Here is a 20,658-nt window from a genome sequence, read left to right as displayed (position 1 = left end):
ACATCAGCCCAGAAACAAAACTCACAACGACACTGACCAAGCCAGATAATTGAATAATTGTATAAAATTACTGAATAAAAATGGTACGAAATTACGTTTTATCATCGACGGTAAGTCCGCTCCGTCTCTTTCACACGAAAGATGTCAGCGATGCCCCGTGACTTCGTCAAAAAAATAGTTAAGCAGCTTAAAAGCTACATGACATTTCTTCAAGAAGCAGACGAATAGTCTCTCTGCAGACTCAGATAATTAACATCTCATCTCACATTATCAATGGTTCAAACCTCTCTTACTCCCTCTAAAATGTCATCTTAAGGTGTAGTATTGGTGGTAAAGAGTTAATTAGCTTACTCTGGAAGCCCTAGTGCAATTTGGGACGCTTGCGCACCCTGGCTATTTGCTCTCTCTGCTCTAAAATATATGGCTTTGGAAAGCTATACTGAGTCAATAAAGCATTAGTCACTACGCCAACTACTGTTCAGTGTTAAAGTGGTGATATATGATATTTAAATTAAATTACAGTTGTGTACATTCATTTGGATGCATTCAGGTGCCTATGAATTATGGTAGACACATCTGGACTTTATTCATTTCTAAGCTGTTCAAGCTGTAAGCAGACTACAGATTTTTCACTGATCTTTCATTGTAATGATCTGCAGTTTACTGCAGTAATATGTTTGCGGGTAAACACATTCAATGAACAATGAATGAGCATGTGATTCACTACATAATAATGTTTCGATTTTGAATTACTTCTATGTAGACAGAAATTGCAAAACAAAAATCATTTGTATTTTGTTGTTTCTTAAGGCAATAACAACAAAACTATTTTTTTACAGCAGTATATAGATTTTTAGTTATTATTGAAGTGCTTTTTAAAAATATTTTTCGATTTTATTTTAATTTTAGCTAAAGGTTTAGTACATTTTTCTGGCTTTTGTCAACATGTGTATCGTTTTTATAAAAATTTAGTTTTTTTAGTTATTTTAGTAGATCAACTCTGAATAAATGAAAATGCGAAATGCTGAACAACTAGCTCAAGTAAAACAATTATTTTATAATTATTATTTTATGTCAAGTAATGAAAATATTTCTTGTTTTATGTCAAAAATGTTTCTTTTTGGTTTGAATTTTAGTAAATAACACTGTTTTACAGATGTGACGATTAAGATTTTATTAGTTAACGATAATATTAAATGTCCTTAATATATTATGAAATTAGACGATGTGACAATTTTTGTCATTACAATCTAAACATTTAATGTTGTTCGGGATTTTAGGAGATATTTGTTCTAACCAAAGGAGCTTATTGACACTTTATTCAAAACAAACAAACAAAAATCTAAATTTAAATATGATTTTGTTTTATGATGATATGCAGTCTATAGGGTATAAAAAACAGTCAGCAAAATTTTGTCAATAATTTTGAGACCTTAAAAATGAATGTATCAGTAGGCTAATGATACAGTGTTTTGTTGTTGTTGTTGTTTGTTTTGGGTGTTATTCCATTTTATTATGATACGACAGTGAATAACAGACAGAAAGTGAAGTGGGAGAGACGGGGGGAGGTCGAGAAGTGTCCTCGAGCCAGGATTTGAACTCGGGACGCCCTTAGTGCAATGGCACTGTATGTCAGCGCACATGCCCACCTATTTGTAGACATGTTATATGTATTTATTAATGAGAACTGAGAATGTAAACTCATAATGGTCATTAAGTTACGCAACAAGCACGGTCTGATTAATGTTGCCATTTCACTTTTAAAGCAACTAACATTTTTTTTTTTTATCATGATGAGCACTTCAGACTAAGGATGTATGTTATTGACATATAAATATAAATGACATCAGCTGTTTGTATATTTTTTTTTTGTCTTCTTTTTTTTCGCTGCATACACTCGTTGTGGTAAAACTCAGAACAAAAGAGGAGGTGGGACACAGCTCCCCATTACCACTATATAAATGTGACCAAATGACAGTCATCTGTTTAGTACCCAGTCTGTATTTGACCATTTGCCATGTATGTAGGGTGGCTAATATTTTATCTTGCTGGACTTGGTAAGTCTGTTTTAAATTTCCAGCTTTAACATCTGTCGTAAATGTCCTGTATCTTACCTTGTGTAGTTTTACTCCTGTTTTAGTGACAGTGAAAGTGCTTGTGAAAGAACAACTTAATTGCTTTTAAGAGTATATACATATTTATATATAAATTAAATACTTCGTTCAAAAGTTTTTGAACAGTAAAATTTATGTTTTTTGCTCACCAAGCCTGCATTTATTTGATCCAAAATACAGCAAAAACAGAAAAATTTTGAAATATTTTTAATGTTTAAAATAACTGTTATAACTGTGATCAAAGCTACATTTTCAGCATCATTACTCCAGTCTTCAGTATCACATGATCCTTCAAAAATCATTGTAATATGATGATTTGTTGTTTAAGAAACATTTATTTTTTATTATCAATATTTAAAACAGTTCATTTTTTTCAACATTCTTTGATGAATAGAAAGATCCAAAGATGAGCATTTATCTGAAATAGAAAGCATCTGTAACATTATACACTATACTATTCAAAAGCTTGGAGTGTATATATATATATATATGTATATATACTCAGCTGTAGTAAAAAAATTTATGTTTTTTGCTCAAAAGTGATGATAAAGACATTTATAATGTTACAAAAGATTTCTATTTCAGATAAATGTTGTTCTTCTGAACTTTCTATTCATCAAAGAAACCTGAAAAAAATCTACTCAGCTGTTTTCCACATGATGATATTAATAAGAATAATAAATGTTTTTTGAGCAGCAAAAAATGCTAAAAAATCAGCTTTGAAATCACAGGAATAAATTACATTTTAAAATATATTCCAATAGAAAGCAGTTATTTTAAATTGTAAAAAAAAAAAAAAAAAAAAATTCTTTGGATCAAATAAATGCAGGCTTGGTGAGCAGAAGAGACTTATTTAAGAAGTCTTACTGTTCAAAAACTTTTGACTGGTAATGTATCTTTAGTGTGCATTCAATGTTACATTTAAAGTTAATATATTTTACATTTATTAAATTGCAAATTCATCATTATAAATGTTGATTACAAATATATTTAAATACATGGCATGCAAGTTACCGTAGAAATACATAAACATTAAAGTATATTTAGTCTATCATAAATTCAAAGATGCAAAGATGTACTCATGTCCTACTTAAGTGGGTCAAAAACACTGTTAAATTCTACTACTTTTAATATTATTTGTTTAATTTCAATTAACATTTATTTCTAAGTATCCAAAAACATTACACTATTTCTAAGTACTCTTTTTAGAAGTGTACTTCTTTTTCACAAGGGTAACAACAAACAGTTAAATGGATATTTGCAATTTAGAGTTTGCTTTTAGCATTGCTCTTATCAGAACAGACACACTAGCTGAAAAGTACATTTATAGAAGGATGAATGTTAAAAAGTTAAATGTTGATCTTTGCAGGTTTGGCGTCCACTGCTGGAAACTGCAGTTACAAGGCGCTTATCGAACATCTGGGCTTAGGCAGTGATGACATTCAGATGACCTCCATGCGGCCCGTTTTAAAATGGAAAACCCCTACCTATGTTTTTGTAGACCTCCTAGTGACCTCCATTACAGAAGTGGTAATTACAGAATGATTTGACTGAACGCCGTGACACAGGATGTAATGCAGTTGTAGTATCACAATCAATACTTATTTCTTTCCACAGAATGAAAAAGCCCAGAGCCTTTCAACACAAGTCACAGTTATCCATGTAAGTGTTTTCAAAACCTTTGAAACACAACTTTACTCAAACTTGGAAATAAACTGGAAATAATTTCTTGACTTATTGACCAAAGGAACACATTGAAAGGTCAATTTATTTAAAGGGGTCATCGGATGCCCATTTTCCACAAGTTGATATGATTCTTTAGGGTCAGAATGAAAAGTCTATAACATACTATGTTTAAAAATTCTCAGTGGTAGTGTAAAAAAACAGCCTTTTTACCTTAAAATCAGAGCGAGCCATTCTATTGCATGTTCCTTTAAACGTTAATGAGCTCTGCTCACTCCGCCCCTCTCTTCTGTAGGGTGACCAGCCGGTTTGTTTACCAAAGCCACTAGATGGCAAGCCTGCAACCATTAGCCGAAAAAGTGTAACGGCTAAAGCTAATGCTTCCAGTCTGGCAGTATGTGGGAAAGGAGACTAGAGGTCGTTTCCTTTGAATGGGTGTCAATGGAAGAGAGGCTTTACTACACTGAATAAACAACTTTTTAGACGAAACGGCTTATCATTTAATCAATCGACAGCCTATCTGCTAATCTTCAACATGTTTTACACTAAACAGTACTTTTGGATTGAGATATTTTTACCATGAAAAAAAATGCAGTTTTATAAGAGAAGTCATTAACTTTTTGTGGCAGGTGGGATTCAGCTTACGGCACTTCTCATTCATTCCTATGGTATCTGTAAACAGCCAATGAGTGTCGCACGACTCTAACTGAAATTCAATAGACGTCAAGGCTGTAATGTGATTGGTTATTAAGGGACATGTGATCCAAGTTGACCGTTACGCTTTCTTCAGTAGCAAGTAATACAGACCCTCTCATCTCCCTATAGTAAGAAAATCTCTGTGTTTACGTTAGCCGCATTTAGCTAAACTTGCTAACTAGCACATTATGCAAAGATGCATAAAAACCCCTTATACTCACTTCTGCTGTAGGTGAAGCTGCATCACGAATGATCTGCGTGAACTTAGATGCATTTATGTAGATCGCCGAGCGCATTTCCTTCTAAAACGAAAGTAATGTTAATCCTCTGCATCTTCAGCGGCTCAGATGTCAGGAGTAAATGATAACTGCTATGATCATTATTACATCCAACAACGAAACACCTCAATCGCTCAATTAGAGACATTCTTGTCTTCCCCTGCACTGGAGTCGAAACAATAGCGACTGTTGCAATGTTACAGCTCAGTCAGGGCGGGTCTAAGGTAAGACGTTCATGTCAACCAACTATCGTCAATCAACCTTTGTTGTTCACTGACCTTTGACCTTTGTTGTCAGTTGATGTCACACAGACTGGAAGCTTGATTTGATAAAAGGGGATATTACTTATAGAGATTACAAAAATGCCATTGGGTGGATTTTTATCATAATAGGGTGGTACACAGGAGTTTTGCATCCGATGACCCCTTTAAAAAAAGCATCCACTTGTTCTTCTGATATCTGTTAGGGGTGTAAGAAAATATCGATACACGTGTAGAGCTGTTTTGTGCAGTTGATGCGGTGCTTGCATCACGGTCTCAGCAATTCCACGCAGAGCATAATTATAAACTGCAAAACTTGCAAAATCCAAAACTTGTGAAATTCTCAGAACAAAAAGGTTCTTAGAATGTCCAATATCTGTATTTATTTTATTGTTTTACAGTTCTTTTGTTTTCTGTAGGAATCCTGTAAGAACTTTATTTTTTATTGATATTAAGCAGATGTAATTCTTAAGTTCAGATCAAAATGATCTGACATGGTTGCGATTGTAAACTTAAATTGTAAAGCAGGGTCTAAAAATATATATGGTCTGTTTATAAAAGCTTACATTTTATCGTGATACGTATCGTATCGCCAGATTCTTGACAATATACAGCCGTAATATCTGTACAAAGGTGCGAACAAGCTATTTAAACCAAACGCGTCAAAGTGAATGTTCTTTCATTTCATTTGTCCTACGACAGATTTAAGCGTGTGGACTGTGTCTGGATGCAAACATGCATCTGTATACTGTATCCAGTCTAGATGAAAATGCAGCAGTGATTGTAGTTTATATTTGCTTTTGACGCGAAGCAACACTCGCGTTCAGCCGTTAGCGAATGAACACTGGTGGGAGGAGCATATGTTGATGTCTTGCTCTGGAGGTGGTATTTATGCAAACGACTCATGCTAGGTGATGTCACCTTGCCCCATTGGATCCAAGCCATTTTTGGAGCTTGATTAAATAAATGCTTTGTTTATAATGAGGAGGACGTCTTAAGCTATGAAACTTGCAGGATGTTTTAATGGTACAAAGACCTCTTATATGCCAAAAGATCAAGACAAATTGATTTCTCATGTCATGATACCTAAAGGAGGATCAAGCAAATCAGTTGACCATTATAATCACTGTTAACAGTACTCATAACTTTGCAGGGTTGGGTGAATCAGTTCACAGTATGGAACCCAGATGACTTCTGTGGAATCACTGAATGTTCTGTTAAAAAGGATATGATTTGGACTCCAGACATCAGCATCACTGAAAGGTCTGAAAATGGCTTTTTTGTAGTATAAATCTGCATGGTTTGTAGAAAACAGAGAAATTTAAAGGGGTCCTATCATGAGGAATTCCTTGGTCCCATCATGAGCATTTTATTGTAACAAGAAGACAATGCACAAATGTAAGTAAATCTGAGAAGCAGCTGGCTGCAGTAAATGTGGCTCATTTAAAGACTTAGACTTAGTCTTACTTACTTACAGTTTACTTCCTCTTAACTGCATATTTTCGACACAGTTTCCATGCACAGTTTCCCTAAAGCCACCGGGATGGTGGTGGTCCTGGAGGCTTGGGCCCGTGATCGCTGCTTGCAGCTATATTTTGTTTTTGTTTTTTACCTTTCACTTTCACTTTCACTTTCACAAGTTTGCAGCACTTTTCTGAGTGACCACACTTAGAGTTTGATCAAAGTTAATGGTGGCTAAAGAAACATTGATAGACTTGGATTGATTTTCAGGGAAAGTAAGAAATCTGAAATGAAAATGAGCAGTGTGAATGCAATGGAAGTTACTTTGGCTAAAAGCGTCTGCCAAATGCATAAAAATGTAAATGTAAAATGTAACTATTGACAACTGCCTGCAATTACACATCAGCAGTGCCTATTCAGTGTTCATGAACTTGGCCAATTTTGATCATTTTAGTCTAATCTTAACAGTTTGAGTGGCAGTTTTTTGTGATCATGTCACAATCTAATACAAAGAAGTTTTTATTAAAGAACAACATTTTTACAAAAACTAAAATTAAACAAATGTCTCCTAAAATAAATGAATGAATGAATGAATGAAAATTAAACAAGCATTTATATTATAAATTCTATACAAAACAAAAATAAATTAGTAGTCTTTAAAGCAATTGTTGGACTGACTCCAACAATTCTGTATGTTGTTACCTGCATGTTGTTTCAAACCCACAAGACTTTTGTTCATCTTCAAATGAATAAATGTAAAAAAAAAAAGCCTAAATTTAATCTGCTGAAATATGCAGCAGTCATATTTCTTCAAAAGACTCTGAACCGCTTGATTGATATGGTTTTCTTTTACAATTTCTTCATAAACTTTTTAAGCATAAACGTTTTGGTGGAAGACTTTCAAAAATAAAAAATGAATAAAGTCTTAGGAGTTTTGAATGACATGAGGGTGAGAAAATGATTAATTTAAATTTTTGGGGTAAACTATCCCTTTAAAGTTTTGACTTTTGTTACTTTTGTAACCTTCCTTTGTCTGTTCAGCATCAAGACAGAGTTTGCAACAATGGAAAATCAGTATGTCCAGCTGTTGAATGCAGGCATTGTTGTGACATCTAACACTTTTACTGTGACCATGGCCTGCAAGATGAACCTGCACCAGTTTCCCTTTGACGTCCAAAGCTGCACTTTTACCCTTCAGTCTCCAATCCATACAAGTACATTTGAAACTCTATCAGAGTCGATAAGGGTTGGGCAAAATTCAAAATTGGATTCAGTACATGAAAGATACTGTAGTATTTGAATTTGAATGACAGGAAGAGGAATATTACATTACAATCCTGATGTTGGCAAACATGACTTAGGAAAAAACAACATTTCACCTGCTGGAGTTTTGAAATTTAGTCATTGTAGTGTCTGTTGGTCTTTTGTTTTTGTGTTTTCTCAGCCGAGGAGCTCATAATCAACCCAGTCTCTGATGCTTCATTTCTGACCCTCAGCTCGAAGAAAGCCTTTCAGACTCAAGGAGAGTGGGAGCTCCTCAGTTTAAATACGTCTAAAGCCAATGTCAGTACTTTCGGACATCCACAGGATCAGCTGATATATAAGGTACAGAGCAGAACAATAACACACCACTTCACATCCATCCTGCTCAGAGAAATGATTGTGTTCAAACTCTTAGTGATAGTTGTTCATGAGTCTCTTGTTTGTCCTGAACAGTTAAACTTCCTGCTGTTCTTCAGAAAAATCCTTCAGGTCCCACAAATTCTTTGGTTTTTCTGCATTTTTGTGTGTTTGAACCCTTTCCAACAATGACTGTATGATTTTGAGATCCATCTTTTCACACTGAGGACAACTGAGAAGACTCATATGTTTCCCAGAAGACAATATAGTTACATTTACCCTGGTCTTCAAATTCAAATGTTTGATGCCCCAGTTTTAAAAACAATGCATTAAGAGCATCAGTGAGGGTTGAAAACTTTTGAATAGAATGTAGTTGTTCAGTGTGAAAACATTTTTCTTATTTTGCCTAAAATCATATTTTTGTCATTTAGTACTGCCCTTCAGAAACTACAGAAGATACTTACATGTTTCCCAGAAGACAAAATAAGTTAAATTTACCCTGATTATCAAATTCCAAAATTTTTTTTAATGCATTGTTTCCTTCAGGCCAGCATCAGTGAGTGCATTTTGAATCCTTCTTATTTTAGTTAAAATATTAACATTATCATTTATCATATGTAAACTTTTGAATGGGGTCATATTTCTCAGATACTGGGATCAGATATTGTGACCGCTGTTAATGCTCTGAACAAGAGCTACTCTGACAAAGCATTTAAAGACGTTTCTCTTCATACTTGCAGATCACCATCAAGAGAAGACCTTTACTGTATGTCATCAACTTTCTAATGCCAGTACTTTACTTCCTCATTCTGGATTTGGCCTCCTTCTTCATCGATTCAAGTGGAGGAGAGAAGTTGGGTTTTAAAGTAACTCTGCTTCTGTCTGTTTCTGTGTTGCTGCTGCTTCTCCAAGACATGCTGCCCTCTACTGCCAATGATATTCCACTGATTGGTGAGAGTTTATCCACTCTACTGATTATTAGAGCACTTCATAATACATAGGAATGAATAAGATGCCCAGAAATAATTATTTTAACAGCTGAAATGACAGTATGTCATTTTTTGCTTTAAAAATTGTAAATTTCCTGTCTGTGTTGTATGAAATAGATTATATATTTTTATTTATTATTTTTATTTTATACAGATGTTATTATTAACATCATTATTAATTTATTATTTGGTGGTTTTTATAGGGATTTATTGTATTGTCATCTTCACTCTGATGGCCATCAGCGTTCTGGAGACCATTTTTGTGAATTTTCTGATTGCTAAAGGAAATCGGACCGTTTCAGTAAGACCAAAGGAAAGCTCATCTGCTCTTTCTGGTAAATATTTACCCAACATTTGACAATGAGGTGCTTTAATAGAAATAAAAATCCATTGCTCTCCTATATGAGCCATTGAAAAGAAATCGGTCCTTTGTAAATCATCTATAATATCTAATGTCCATATAATTCTTCTCACAGATGCAGTGAAGGACACTAAGAGTCCTCCAGACTCAGAAACAGACAGGAATGAAGAGCGTCTGTACACTCTTGACATCCTGAAGCAGATCCTCGTGGAGTTTCAGGCTGCTGCTACTCAGCAAAACCAACAAGAGAGGAAATGCCTGAGCTGGACCAGAGTGGCAACAATAGTAGATGTGATCTTTTACTTTCTGTATGTAATCGCAGTTATTGTGTTTCTGATAACACTGTCCAAAGCTTGGTTCCCATGAGTAAATGCCCCTTATAGGCCTGTGCATGAGATGGAAAGACTTCTTCTGCATGACTCATTACAATACAGATGAGCCAGTTGCACATTATATATACTATATAAGACTGTGATATGTATTTGTGGGAGGAAAATCATATAGATTGTGAATTGCAATCCATTCTTTATTAAAAATGACATGACAACAACTGTAGCAATGGAATTTGTGAAATCACATTTTTGTTAACTTTATCTGTCTACCTTTTATTATATTTTAGATCATTTATGATCTGTCTTTTATCTTCTTTAGACATTTTTTAATACATTACTATCATGTAAAATTGTCATCTCATACTTAAGTACTGTAAAGAAGTAAAAAAAAAAAGGAAAGAAGTGAAGAAAATAAGGTTCCGTTTGTTAATGTGAATTTCAGCATTTACTAATACATTACTAAAATCAAAAGTTGTATCTGAATACTGAATAAAGAGCAATCATGTAATATGCTTCCTTGAAGAGATCCTACAATATCATACACTTTCCAAACTGATACACTAACTTCTCACTGAATAGTAAAGAAATCATCATTTTCATGGGGCCTGTACACAGAGCTTCATATTTAAGCAGCACTTTCTGATCGATAATCAAAAATTCTGATTAAACAATTAGCCTTCCCGTAATGAGGTGATATTTGACTTCTTAAAGTGATTTACAATGGCATTTTTCTAATTTTATTAAAAGTATGTCATCTTTTATGTCAAATTCAAAAATGTATATTTATAAGTTTTCTAAATAAAACATCAGAATAAGAACATGTAGAATAAGAAGAATAAGTCCAGTCATATGAAATCAGTATTAACACAATTGATTTGTGCTACGGAGGTGCACAGAAAAACACAAAACTGTATTTTCAGACATTTAATGGGGCTCAGAGGTGGCATGAGTGCAACTAAATTCATAAATTCATGTTGAGATTAATGTTTTAAATATACAATTTTGAATATAGAAATATTAAATGATTTAACTGAAATTACACTTTAAAAATAAAGCTCAAACTGCCAGTAGGTGGCGGTAATCACTGCATTACAAATGCAGAAAAGCAAAGAAATCACTGAATCATTTGAAGACAATTGATTAAGATTTGAAATATTGATTCATTACACAAAATGAAGCAAAAAGTGACTCTTTATGAATGGGTAACTGAATCATTGACTCACTAGATTCATTTATAAACTGATGCAGGACTATTTTAACAATGTCCTCATTACGACATATGGGTAATTGATAAAGTTTTCATTTTTGGATGAACCATTCCTTTAAACATCTATAGGACAGACTATGGATGAGTGTGTCTATGTGGAATAGAGGCACAAGTTGTTTTTTATTGCATTTGAGTCTTCAGTTTTTACTGTAATGTAAACGACTGAGGAACAAAACACAAATGACTGTTCTCTGTGGCTCACTGTTCATCGTAATGTAGCATATCAAGCACTGAAAGTACACAAAACTGTTTGTACAAACTTTTATTATCTGAAAGACTGCTGAACTGAACGCTAGAGCTTTTTAAACACGCTCATTCTGCATAACAACAGGCACAGCACAATTAATAATAAAAAAAAAAAACTTTTTTTTGAACAAACATTGATTTGTTTATTCGTCTCATCTGTTACAGGCATTTTTGCATTCCATGTGTCACTTTGTGGTCTCTTGCTTTCACTGTAACCTCTACATGCAGACAAGCACCTTGAGAATCAGTTTTTAGTCCTCAAGTCTTCTAGGACAATTTTCTGCTGCAGCATGCCATCCTGTGCTGTCTTTGAGCTACGTACAATCGCAGGCTCCATGTACCTTCGAAAGATGTCATAGTAGTTGATTTTCATTCAGTTGCATTGCCCGGAAGATCTGAGGTCAGAAAAGGAGGAGTCTTTGTTTCAGTATGGCTTCAGGGACAGTATCTTCACTTCTTTCCATATCCTGTGTAGTTCTTAGTGTTATTAATTGCTACAGTCCATTATTACTACACAGTGAAAACCTTATCCCCTACCTTTTCAGGTTTGAAGAAATGGGCACTTGTGGCATACTCTGCAACAGAAAGCTGGAGGTTCCCTCCAGGAGTGCTTCCAAGAATCAGGCAACTATTCCATTTTCTAGGGAACATCTACGGATAGCAACGTGCCATCTGACATACAGGCCACTCCTGTTTTACATAAACAATATTTGTTGCGGTCTGATGAGTCAGCTTGGAAGATTCCATTCTATTAAATAAAAAATACACATTTCACTAAAAATAAAAAAGCCCAAATTCCACATATCAACATGCAACTGAATGTAGAATGTTTACTACTCACGTCACATCGCCCAGCCCACACGAGTCTACACGATCATTTGTAGAACCCAACGGCTCTCGTGGTCCTCCTCTTCCTCCTTCAGCTCCAAGCGAGGCATCTTTGTTGGTGGTGATGGTGGCTGTGGTTGTGATGTGCCAACACCATCTTCATCATCAGGGCATGACATATTTGCCTGTACAGCTATTGTACATAAAAAGAGACACTTTGTTACTGTAGAACAATATGAAATTCAAAAATTAATACCAATTACAACAGAAACATAATAAATGACTTCACACTATAAAAGATGTGGGTCAGCAAACCTGTGCTTCTGTAGTGAGGTCGTAGAGTTGTTATTGAAAGCTGGGTGGCAACTGTGCACAGTTTTGCCGTGTCCGTCTGACAGGCCACGTGATGCACCCTGGCCGATTCTTGAAATGCGTCTGCCTAAACGAGAGCAGCAATGATTACAGTGTGTGCTTTCTTTTCAAGTGTTACAAAAGGCAACAAACTCCAATGTTTTTGGATTATGCTTTAGCCATAATAGCTCTTAGTGTTGCCATTAATGAGCAAATAAGTGCCCGGGTAATATCATCGACCACTGTAGTAAAAAAAAAAAAAAAAGCTCAATTTTTGGCAAATTTAAAAGACCTTTCACATCAAATGTTAGATGAACAAACCTTAGGCTAAAGGAATTAAACACATAATGGATTTTCATGTTAACGTAATTATTGCAGGTTTGCATCACATTCTATGGAAGCCCGTTTCTGTCCGGAATAAAAAAATTTTAAAAAAAGGTAATTGCGATAAAAACTCAAAATTCAGATTTTTTTCCTTGCAACTGTAAGTTCTTGCAATTCTTACTTTTTTCACATAATTGACTTTTTTATTTTCAGAATTGTGAGATATAGTCCAATTTTGTTCTCAGAATTGGAAGTTTATATCTCACAGTTCAGTTAATAATGCAATTGCGTGTCATAAAGTCAAGAGTCAAGTCAAGACTTAAGAGATATAAACTTGCACACAATTATTCTACTCACAACTACTCACAATTATTTGCAAGTTTATTTCTCAGAATTGACTATAACTCACAATTGTGAGTTTAAATCTCACAATTCTGACTTTAAGCAATTCTGACATTTTTTCTTAGAACTCTGAGATATAAACTCACAGTTGCGAGTTTTCTCAGAACTGCATGATACACTCATAATTGGGAGAAAGTCAGAATTCTGACCTTTCCCTTGCAAATGCGAGTTTGTATCTCGCAATTCTGACTTTTTTTCTTGCAACTGAGTTTATATCTTGCAATTGACATTTTTCTTAGAATTGTATAAACCCAAAAGTGAAAAAAAGGTCAGAATTGCGAGATAAAAACTCTTGATTCTGACTGGCAAATGCGAGTTTATATCTCACAATTCTGACTTTTTTTTCTCTCACAATTGCAAGATTATATCTCGCAATTCTGACTTTTTTCACGCAACTGACTTTTTTCTCAGAATTGTAAGATATAAATTCCATTTTTGAAGGGGAAATAAGACTGACATGTCCTCAAAATTGCAAGTTTATCTCACAATTCTGATTTAACTCACAATTGCATGTTAGAAAGTCAGAAATGCGAGACATAGACTCGAGAAAAAAGTCAAAATTTGAGAGTTTATTTCTCAGAATTCTCACTATATAACTTGCAATTGTGAGTTTCGCACAATTCTGACATCACTGCTCAGAACTGTGAGTTTATATCTCACAGTTCTGAAAAAAAGTCAGAATTGCAAGATGTAATCTTGCAACTGCGAGAAAAAAAGTCAGTCACCTTTTTATTTTATTTTTTATTCAGTGACGAAAATAGGTTTAATCAGAATAATTTTCAAAATAAGTCAGAATGCATTTTACTATTTTTATTCATTTTGAAATACAGTAACATCATGTTTACACAGCGCACAACAACTCGCCACTTACTCCCAGCATGATTTCTCTCAGCATGAGGACAGGAGAGCTGTCATTCAATAAATGGGAAAACAAAGTACCTGGTGTTACTTACTTGAAAAAGTAACTCAGATATTTTATTGCAAATTAAACAGTAATGCATTACTAGTTACTTGGACAAGTAATCTGATCAAGTAACGCGCGCTACTTATAATGCACAACCCCCAACACTGCATGTGCATGCAGTTGTGAGCTATTAACACCCGTCACCAAATACCCAGTATTTGTATGAAAAAAAGTATTTTGAAGGCTTGATTGTGTTTATGACAGATGCACTGTAACGTGTTCATGACTTTTTTTTTTTTAATACTTTTGCACATATTGTTCCTTTATTCTACACCGCTGTTTCAGTTCTCCTGGTTCTAAGAAGCCCCTCCCTCAAGAATACGCATGGGCTCAGTGTGTTGTGATTCTATAGCTGCCCAGTGCACTTTGTCCGGAAACGACACACCCCCTACCATAACGCGCAATTGCATGTGCTCCGGTGTAAGGCGTCAACATCCCGACCATGGTTTTACTACAGTGCCCCAGTCAAACACAAAACCATATTTAGCGTGCAGCTAAAGGCTACATTGAAAGTATAATTTCATTGATCACATACACACCAAAAATTCGAAGTACGCTTGGTGGGATTAAAAAGAACATTACATTAATTTGATGGATAAGCATGAGTTAGCATTTACACATCAACAAATAACAAAACATACTTACAGGTTGCGACACATAAACAACAGCTTCCGTTTTTAAAGCGGGAACTGCCCCATCTTTCAGGACAAGCTTTTTTGCAAATCCGGCATTGAACTCTTGTATATTAAGGAAGCTGTCCTCCGTAAAATGTGCAGCACAGAGACATACATTGGGATTATAGTTTTCAGGAACCGAGTTAAAAATATATTTCAACCATTGCTCTCTAACTCCAGCGTTCCTAGGAAGACCGAACAAATACATTTTGCAACGGGGGTGAAAACAAAAGCGTCTCGACGGCATGACAACAACTTTTCCTTCTAGCCCAACATCACCTCATCCCTTTTGTTGCATGTTCCTGGGGGCAGGGTTTATGTACATTTTAAAGTTTGTGACTATAGGCTAAGGTTCACCCCTATGAACCTGTTACCTGAATCCACAGCTGTTTCTTTGTTTGTTTGTTTTGTTTAGTATTAGTTGTTAAAGAATCATTCAGGTAAGAACACAGTATTAAAAATCAAGTGTATGTAAACTTTTGAACAGGGTAATTTTTTTATAAATTCAACTATTATTTTTTTATTGTGGACTATATGTAAATGTCTTTTATGTTTAATATCTTATTCAGTTCAATAGCAAATTAAAAGAAAAAAATACATGCATTTTGTTTGATCTCTCTTATTTTGGTAATATAATGAACATTTTGCAAATTCTAAAAGGTGCATGTAAACTTTTGACCTTAACTGTATAAAAATACACTAAAACTTTATGTAAAGTGATCATAGCACAATTATAAAACAATTCTGTTATTTTATCTGACTACACTTAAAATAATATTAAGTGTTAGTGCTAATTAGTGTATTGATATTAAGTGTAGTTAAGTAGCACAGTTGGGGAAATGTACTTATAACTATTACATTACTAATATGTTTTAAATTAAATCAATTTAATTTAAACTTACATTTTTTTATAATTCAATGCACGCTTTTAAGAAACACACTAAACGTTCTCTGTGTAGTATACTTTATTTCAATGCACTAAAAATAAATTTAGTATCATTTTGCAATTGCACTTTTTTACTGAAGGGTTTATGTACATTTTAAAGTTTGTGACTATAGGCTAAGGTTCACCCCTGTGAAGTCTGCTTGTACTCCTACTTCAATTTAGACTGTGGAAAACAGTAAATTCATCTTTCAGGCCCAAGCTAACATACGAATAACATTAGCCAGCCGCATTGTGGATTGTTACTCTCACAATGAAAATTAACTTTAGTTACTCCATTATTTCATGTAAGAAAGTTAAAGTTACACACCTTGCTATAAGATACTACTCCAGATGTTGGTGTTTGCTAGCATTTCCTAGGTGAAATAAGTGCAGTAAAATACACTTTATTTCAGTACACTTCCATAATGTACTTTAAGTGTACTTAAACTATTTTTGCTCACTAATTTTGTACTTAATATGCCAAAATTATTCTTTAGTTCTTCCTACGATAATCTTAAGAACATCTAAGTGTACTCAACTGTGCTATTTTGGGATGCCATGAATATGGACTAAAATGTGCTTTTAACATATCATCTTTGTAAAAAATATTTTTAGTTACCACTTGTAGTACAACTGAAACCATCTTTCATACACTTTTTAAATATAGTTTCATACACATTAATATAGCACTTTAAGTACTTTATGCTTAAAGTATACTGTTAACTGTTACTGTTTATTTGTGAATTTTGGTACACATCTCAACACATATGAATGAAAGAATAATCCAATCATGTGCTATTAGTGCATTTATCTTAGCCTAAGCACAGTAACCTATTAAGGTTTTACTTAAGTAATACATTTCTACTGTACTTTTCATTAAAATCCAAATAGAACTTACTGACAGTATATACAGTTGAGGTCAAAAGTTTACATACACCTTGCAGAATCTGCTAAATGTTAACTATGTTACCAAAATAAGAGGGATCATACAAAATGCATGTTATCTTTTATTTAGTATTGACCTCAATAAGATCGTTCACGTGAAAGATGTATACAAATAGTCCACAAGACAAAATAATAGTTGAATTTATAAAAATGACTTCATTCAAAAGTTTACATAAACTTGATTCTTAATACTGTGTTGTTACCTGAATGATTCTTGAACAACTATTACTAAACAAAACAAACAGCTATTATTTTACACTATTATACACTATTATTTTCTCTTGTGGACTATATGTAAACGTCTTTTATGTTTAATATCTTATTCAGGTCAATAGCAAATAAAAAGAAAAATTACATGCATTTTGTATGATCTCTCTTATTTTTGTAAAATAATGAACATTTTGCAGATTCTGTAAGATACACGTAAACTTTTGACCTTAACTGTATAAAAATACACTAAAATTGTATGCAATTGCAATGCAATTATAAAACACTTCTGTTATTTTATCTCGCTACACTTAAAATAATTTTAAGTGTTAGTGCTAATTAGTGTATTTATATTAAGTGTACTTCACTAGCACAGTTATGGAAATGTACTTATAACTATTACATTACTAATATGTTTTATATTAAATCAATTTAATTTAAACTTAGGATAACTATAACTATTTTTTTATCGTTTAATGCACGCTTTTAAGAAACACATTAAAAGTTCTCTGTGTGGTATACTTTGTTTCAATGCACTAAAAATATATTTAAATATCAATCGTATTTTAGTATCGTTTTGCAATTGCACTTTTGTACTGAAGCAGAAACATACTTTTTATCAGTGTATTTATAGTGTATAACTTCTACCATTTTATTTAGCACAAAAATAAGAATGTGCTTGCATGCAATTATTATTATTATTATTTTTTTTTTTTTGGTGCATTCGACTTTTACCTGGAATAACCAAAAGAAACACACAACCAGAATTATTATAAAACACTTACAACCGTGTGACGCATTGACGGCACAGCTCCATCCTTTAAACACAACTTGGATGCGAGTCCAGCTTCGTACTGGCCCAAGTTTGCAAAACAGTCCGGCGAAAAGTGTTTGGCACACACAAACAAGTTTTTGACCACCGTTTCTGGGACTTCTCCTTTAAATATAAAATCAAGCCACTTCGCTTTTGATTCCTCTGAGGCTGGGATTCGGTGTAAGGACACCTGTGAGTGTTTACAGCCGAACACAGAGCAGCTGGCATGCTTGGATCGCTTCATTGTCGATGTCAAGCCAACGAAAACGAACTGTATCTAGTTTGTTTCTTCTACTTCTGGTTTTACGACGACCAAGCTGCACACCGCCACCTATTATATTGGAGTGTGTAAAATCATGGTTTATCTTAAAAGCCACCTATTATGCCCCTTTTTAAAGGGGCATAATAGGGGAATAAAAGGGGCTAATAAGTCTCTGATGTCCCCAGAGTGTGTGTGTGACGTTTTAGTTCACAATTGTTGTATTTGTCCTTTTAAATGCAAATGAGCTGGTGCTCCCGCCCCCTTTTTTAAGAAGAGGGCGGAGCTTCATGCTGCATACCGTAGTGATGGGAAGTTCGGATCATTTTACCGACTCGGTCTTTTGAGTCTCGTTCAGCAAAATGAACGAATCTTTTTTCGAGTCATTTCGTTCATTTTAGCAAAATATAATTAAAATGTTACGTTTTACCTCCCTAACACATCTACTGCTTACACAAACGTTGATCACACTACAAACAAAACAAAACTATAATGCTATAAGAAACAGAAAAGATTCATTCATTGTTTACCTGGGTCTTTAGTCTATGATTCGCTCACCTCGCCTCTTATCTGACAAGTTTTCGGGTTTGAGTTGTTCGTTCATCACGTGACAGCCCTGTAACGTTAACCTATGCAGCCTGAGCCGGAAAGAGAATTGATTAGTTCATCTTTTGAGTCTTCGGGTTTGAGTCGTTCGTTCATCACGTGACATCCCCGTAATGTTAACCTATGCAGTCTGAGCCGGAAGGAGAATTGATTAGTTCATCTTTTGAGTCTTCGGGTTTGAGTCGTTCGTTCATCACGTGACAGCCCCATAAGGTGAACGAACGACTCTAAAACAGGTGAACTAATTCCAGTACAGAACCTAATAGGATGTTGCGCATGCGCGACTGAACGAATCACTCCCCGAGGCGACTCGTTCGTCCCGAGTCACATTAAAGATTCGTTCAAAATGAACGAATCGTTCAAGAACGACCCATCACTAGCATACCGGCGATGGTAGTTTTAGCAATATTTACTCAAGAACTCGTAAGGAGTGAACGACCACTGAGCGAGAAGAAAGTGCCAAGAAGCTCTTTCAGAAAACGAAGTATGACACGTGACACTTACTTTGTCTCCACGAAGCGTTGGTACTGATCCTTCTTTCAGAATCAGCCTTTGAGAAAATCCAGCGTTGAACTGACCCTCGTTTGTAAGGCAGTCAGGGGTAAAATGTTTGGCACACACATATAGGGCTTTACCGAGATTTTCTGGGACATTTCCATCGAAAATGAAATGTAGCCACTGTGTCCTCAGTGGCTCGGATGGAGGGAGTCTGTGGAGGCTCCTGTGTTCTTTGGTGCATCCCAAAACACTACACTTGTAATGTCTCTTTGGTGGTGACATTGTTTTCTTCAGCAATGGCGGACTGCTGCTTCTCACTCAGGGCTGTGTGTCTATGCTAATAGGGCAGAGATCGTCACAAATGGGTGGGATTTTTCCCTACAACCTCAATGTAGGGTGAAATCTGGAATGGCTTGTTCAGAGAGACTGTTTATGATTTATTGGACAGTGTTGGGGTAATGCATTACAAGTAACGTTAAGTCATGATCAGATTACTTTTTTTCAAGTAGCTAGTAGAAATGCATTGCTTTTTCATTTGCAAATAAAGCTTACTTCGTATTCCCATTTATTGTCTCTCTCCTGTCCCCATTTTTGAAAGAAATCAGACCTTAGTGCAGAGGCATTGTGCGTGCTGTGTATAATTGTATAAACGCTACATGTGAACATGCGTTTACTCATCTCACTTGCACAAAAACAGATTCCTCATAATGAATAAAAATAGTGAAATGCCAAATTTGAATATGAGACATCTCATTTTATTAACCTGTGTTGCCAAATCTGTGGTTTATCATAAATTTATCATGTTGCCATGGGTTGTTTTTGATGTCTGCTGGTTGAAGCGACCCCAATTTTTTATTTAGCCCCTGCAATGGAAATTTAATAAGGGAACCCTGACAAAAAATGTGTATTTATCCTGTGGAATGCGATTTTTAACGGGGACCCCCCCTCGAAACGCTAACTTCGGGCTAGTTTTAAGTAGCAAATGGGCGGGTTTTGTTTTGCAAACCTGGCAACCCTGCTCAACACTGCTAATGAGCAAAAAATACTTTATATAAACATAACTTTTGTCCTTCTTTTTTTATTGCTGAAGAGTGTTGAGCTTTCTTCTTCAGCATCATGCAATCCAGCTGCTCCCTTTACTGTACAGACATGAAGTTACATTTTCTGCAGCCTGAGGCTTATTCTTTTCACTTTTGGTGTGAAGGGACTTCTACATTTGGCAAAAATATAACTTTTTATATATAAAAAAAGAAAGAAAAAAAAAACAAGCAAGCCCAGCCCAAATGATAAAATGTAATGCACAAGTAAAGTAACACATTACTTTCCATAAAAAGTAACTAACAAAACGTAATTAGTTACCTTTTTAGGAAGTAATGCAATATTGTAATACATTACTTTTAAAAGGAACTTTCCCAACACTGTTATTGGGATTATAAAAAAAACAAGTGGGCTGTCTTCATACACTCTGGCCACACAACTGTGTTCAAACACCTTATAAAAGTGATTTTTGCATAATAGGTTCCCTTTAAATTCTTCTAATATAATCAGTTTCAT

At 34.7% G+C, this 20,658-nt stretch overlaps 1 protein-coding gene across 1 annotated transcript; it reads left to right on the top strand.

Moving 5' to 3' along the window:
* The first annotated feature begins 9 nt into the window (after positions 1–9).
* On the top strand, positions 10–10,050 carry LOC127163449 (5-hydroxytryptamine receptor 3A). Its single transcript, XM_051106682.1, has 9 exons — positions 10–110; positions 3,484–3,644; positions 3,732–3,776; positions 6,185–6,294; positions 7,534–7,706; positions 7,937–8,097; positions 8,853–9,063; positions 9,305–9,436; positions 9,578–10,050. Exons 2-9 carry the CDS (start codon positions 3,561–3,563, stop codon positions 9,826–9,828), a joined length of 1,167 nt encoding a protein of 388 aa, XP_050962639.1. The 5' UTR covers positions 10–110; positions 3,484–3,560; the 3' UTR covers positions 9,829–10,050.
* The last annotated feature ends 10,608 nt before the right edge of the window (positions 10,051–20,658 follow it).

Source organism: Labeo rohita, chromosome 3 (assembly GCF_022985175.1).
Source record: "Labeo rohita strain BAU-BD-2019 chromosome 3, IGBB_LRoh.1.0, whole genome shotgun sequence".
Classification (NCBI taxonomy): domain Eukaryota; kingdom Metazoa; phylum Chordata; class Actinopteri; order Cypriniformes; family Cyprinidae; genus Labeo; species Labeo rohita.
This window is presented reverse-complemented; position numbering and strand designations above follow the sequence as displayed.

Coding starts and splice junctions, on each gene's coding strand:
- LOC127163449 (XM_051106682.1), top strand. CDS start 3,561: ATGACCTCCATGCGGCCCGTTTTAAAATGGAAAACCCCTACCTATGTT. Junction 9,064..9,304: donor CAATGATATTCCACTGATTG/GTGAGAGTTTAT, acceptor TGGTTTTTATAG/GGATTTATTGTATTGTCATC. Junction 9,437..9,577: donor AAGCTCATCTGCTCTTTCTG/GTAAATATTTAC, acceptor TTCTTCTCACAG/ATGCAGTGAAGGACACTAAG.